General features: G+C 63.7%; 1 protein-coding gene across 1 annotated transcript; it reads right to left on the bottom strand.

The window, feature by feature from the left end:
* Positions 1 to 959: 959 nt before the first annotated feature.
* GGTG_13899 (hypothetical protein) lies at positions 960 to 3,587 on the bottom strand (the record flags this gene model as incomplete). Its single annotated transcript, XM_009231823.1, has 3 exons — positions 2,401 to 3,587; positions 1,556 to 2,282; positions 960 to 1,526 (listed from the first exon to the last, which is right to left on the bottom strand). The coding sequence occupies exons 1-3, from the start codon at positions 3,552 to 3,554 to the stop codon at positions 960 to 962; spliced, it is 2,448 nt and encodes an 815-aa protein (XP_009230087.1). The 5' UTR covers positions 3,555 to 3,587.
* Positions 3,588 to 3,681: the final 94 nt, after the last annotated feature.

The raw sequence follows: 3,681 nt of genomic DNA, 5'->3' as shown, positions 1-3,681 counted from the left end.
AAAGGGACTAACGTCTCTCGGCGCAAGCGTATACGAACATTGTCGCGATCGCATCCGACGGGCAGCCGCGTCCCTCGAACAGGACTGCGGGGAACGCCCCACGTCTCGTCGCATTCGCAACCCCTTACGGCTCCTTTTCGGCCCGCCGCCGTGGCAAGAGGGTTTACCGTAACGACCTCGTCATGCAAGGCACGCGCTCCCTTAACCACGAGCACTCAGCCGCCTCGTCGCGTCGCCGCCGCCGCTTAACTGGCAGTAAAAGCGGCCAAAATACCCGTCTGCCTCGCAAATGTAACGGCTCAGGGCAGTTGACCGCGCGCCACAGGTATCCACGTGAGCACGCGCTGTGGAACAGCCCGTGCGACAAGACGCCGCACCACCTTTTCAAGAGTCTTTCGTCCATAGCATCAATTGAACCTGGCTGCGAAGCCTACTCGCCCTGATCGTGACACAACGCTCAAAATAGAAGCCCGTGCAAAGCCGAGATCCAATGTCAAAGCAGGCCGGAATTGTCAGGGGATCACCGCTGCCGAGGAGACAAGGCTGCAAAAACAACGTTGATTTGACTATTTAAAGCTAAAAAACAAAGGGAAGGGATTGGTGCCTCGCACTCAATTCCCGTGCAGAGTTTTCTAGTGCGTGCAGCCGCACTGGCTAACCCCAGCGCCACACGTGGCTACGCGACTCCCAAGGCGCCGTGCCACCACACCCTACTCCCTCCATTTGATCCGGGTCCCCTCGGTCTTCTGTACCGGGAGGCCGGCCGGCCTGGCCCTCTTTGACCCTCCCAACCCTCCCAGAGCTTCTGATCAAGGATAACACGTGGCTTACAGGGCCTCCATCTGGGCGACTTGTTGACCTGGTCAAAAAGGCACTTCTGGCGGGCTAAAAGCAATGCGGTTCGCCAACGGGGATCCCCGTGACATGTGCCTTGCGGGACTCGTCAAAGCCACCGCTGCTCAACAGTTGGGGCCCGCGAACGGAACTACGGCCTTTCCCCTGAGAGAAAGCTTGATCTCCGATGTGCGCAGCAAATACGCCAGCAGCGACTCTCGGCGCATGCGGCCGTACTCGCGATTCGTCCCGGTGAGCACGTACCGCACCTGCAGCACCCGACCGATGCCGGGGGCGCCCTCAACGCCCTCGGCCGGCCGGGCACGGCCTCGCAGCTCTGCGGCGGCGGCGGCGGCGGCATCGTGCGGGCGGTCCGAAATCTTGCCCTGCTCCGTGTACCGCCCGACAAGCAGCCAGCGCACAATTTCCGGGAACCCCCTGGCGTATTCGAGCGCGTTCTGGATGACGGGCGTCCCATCGCCGCCATCGTCCTCGCCCGGCGGGCGCTTGACGTAGGCGACGCGGGCGCCGCTCCGCACCAGGATCTTGACGGCCTCGATGCGGCCGTGCGAGCACGCGGTCATAAGCGCCGTGCCCTCGGCGGAGCCCTCAAGCTCCGGATCGGCACCGCCGGGGTACAAGAGCCAGCCGAGCTCCCAGAGCAGCCCCTGGCCGCGGCCAGGCACAGCGGGCTGAGGCAGCGGGGCGGGCAGGCGTTGACGTAGCGGGACCACTCGGCGCGCGGCCAGCGGCGGTGGAGCCGCGGCAGGAGGGAGCGGCCGTCGCCGTCGTCGATGACGAGGGCGAAGAAGCTCTTGATCAGGTCCACGCCGCACGCGACGCGCTCAAAGTCCCAGCGCCCGGAAAAGACGTAGGCCGTCATGCTCGAGTTGAGAACGGCGTCGTGCAGCGGGCTGTATGTGGTCTTGTCACGCGCGTAGGGGTCCAGCCCGACCTCGGGGCTGGAGAGATAGTGGAAAAGCGCCGGCGAGGAGCTCTTTTCGGCGCAGCAGCTCAGCAGCGTCATGCTGTCGAGGTTGCGGACCGTCGTATCCGCGCCGCCTTTGATGAGCAGCCGGCACAGGTCAACCCTGCCGGCCCGCGCGGCACGCATAAGAGGTGTGTTGCCGTTGCGGTCACGCCTGTTCGTCGAGGCGCCCATCTCCACGAGGAAGTCGACGCCGGCACCGAAGCCGTTGTTAACGGCTCGGTGAAGCGGCGTTGAGAGCTCCCAGTCGACCCCATCCACGTCAGCGCCGCCTTGCTTCACGAGCGTGCGCGCTATATCAACGGAACCACTCATTATCGCTATGTGCAGCGCCGTCGTGGGCTCCATGTGGTACTCGTCGGTGAATAGCAACCTCACCTGGCGATTTACAATCTCCCGCACCACAGGGTCAACCCCCGCCGCTGGCCTTGCGGCACCAAAGGCGACGGTAGCTGCCTGGCTTGGGCCTAAAGGGGAGACGGGGAGCCATTTACTATGGAGCAAGCCGCGCGGGCGGTTAGTATACTGAAATTTATGCCTCTAGGCATTACGCGTCGGCGGATGAGCGAGCTACTTACCGGTATGCAGCAGCGTTCGAAGCAATATGCTTTAAAACGATGTTCACACTGACGAGGTTGCTTTGTTGCACGGCGATGTGCAGCGGCGTAAAGTGCGAGTTGAGCCAGTTGGTCCCGTCCCTGAGCGCCGCGTCCAGGATGAGCGCGAGGCAGTGCGGCGCCTGCGGCCGGAGGACCGCGGCCTCGAACAGAGCGCTAACTTTGAGGAAGCTGTGCTTTTGGCAGCGCGTGGTGAAGCGCCGAGCTCCCCTGTCCAGCAGGAACTTGACGACGGGGTACTTTGCCGTCCACACGGCCAGCCCCAGGGCGCTGCACTCCCCGCACGAAGGCATCGTCGCGTCCGCGGGGCAGCCGTCTTGGAGCACGAACGACAGCGCGCCTAGGTCCCCCATCATGACCGAGTTCTCAAGCGCCTCAGCCATGTATCTTGTGGCCTTGGCTAGCCGCGCCGCCGGCAGGACAGCGCTGGCCGAGGAGCTGCTTTGGCCCTCTGTCGGCTGCTTCGAGTCCACGTCGGTCTTGGGTTGTGAAGCGTCCTCTTTGAGAAGGTTATAGCAGAGGTGCACGTTCCACTGGATCGCCAGAAGCAACGGCGTCCTCCCCTCGCGGTCGCGGAGGGCCCTGTTGGCGCCGAGGCTGAGCAGGGTCCTGACCGAGTCTGGATGCCTGGCCTGGACGCCGACGTGCAAGGGGGTGAGGCCGGTGACATCAGGCGCGTTGATGTCGGCGCCCTGCGCGACAAGATAGCGGATTGCGTCGCTGGCGCCGCCTATAGCTGCAAAGTGCAGCGCCGTCATCTTGTGGTCGAAGCACGGGTCCCCGACAGGGATCAGACGTTCCTCCAGGTAGAAGCGCAAAGACCCAACCTGGCAATTGAGCGCGGCAATGTGTAGGGCGTGGCAGCCCTGATAGATGCGCTTTTTCCATGCTTCCTTGGCCAGGGACACGGTGATGGAAAACCTCCTGACCCAGTCCCGGGCTGGGAAGCCGAGGCTCATCAGCTTGCGGAGAATCAGCACGCACCCTCGAGAGGCGGCAGCGAGCGAGATATCGAGACCATCGGGTAGCCTTATCGATGTGTCGGCACCCAGATCTAGCAGAGCCTTGGCGCTTTCCTGGTTGCTCTTCATGGCGGCGAGGATCACGGGGCTCATCCGGTCGTCAGTCAGCCGGTCGACGTCTGCGCCCGCTTTCACGAGGGCGGTGATCTTGGCCGAGCGACCCGCGGCTCCGCCGCCTCTCCTGTCGCCCGCTTCGCTTTCGCAGACCAGGTTGTGGATA

Source organism: Gaeumannomyces tritici (genome assembly GCF_000145635.1).
Source record: "Gaeumannomyces tritici R3-111a-1 unplaced genomic scaffold supercont2.74, whole genome shotgun sequence".
Lineage (NCBI taxonomy): Eukaryota > Fungi > Ascomycota > Sordariomycetes > Magnaporthales > Magnaporthaceae > Gaeumannomyces > Gaeumannomyces tritici.
This window is presented reverse-complemented; position numbering and strand designations above follow the sequence as displayed.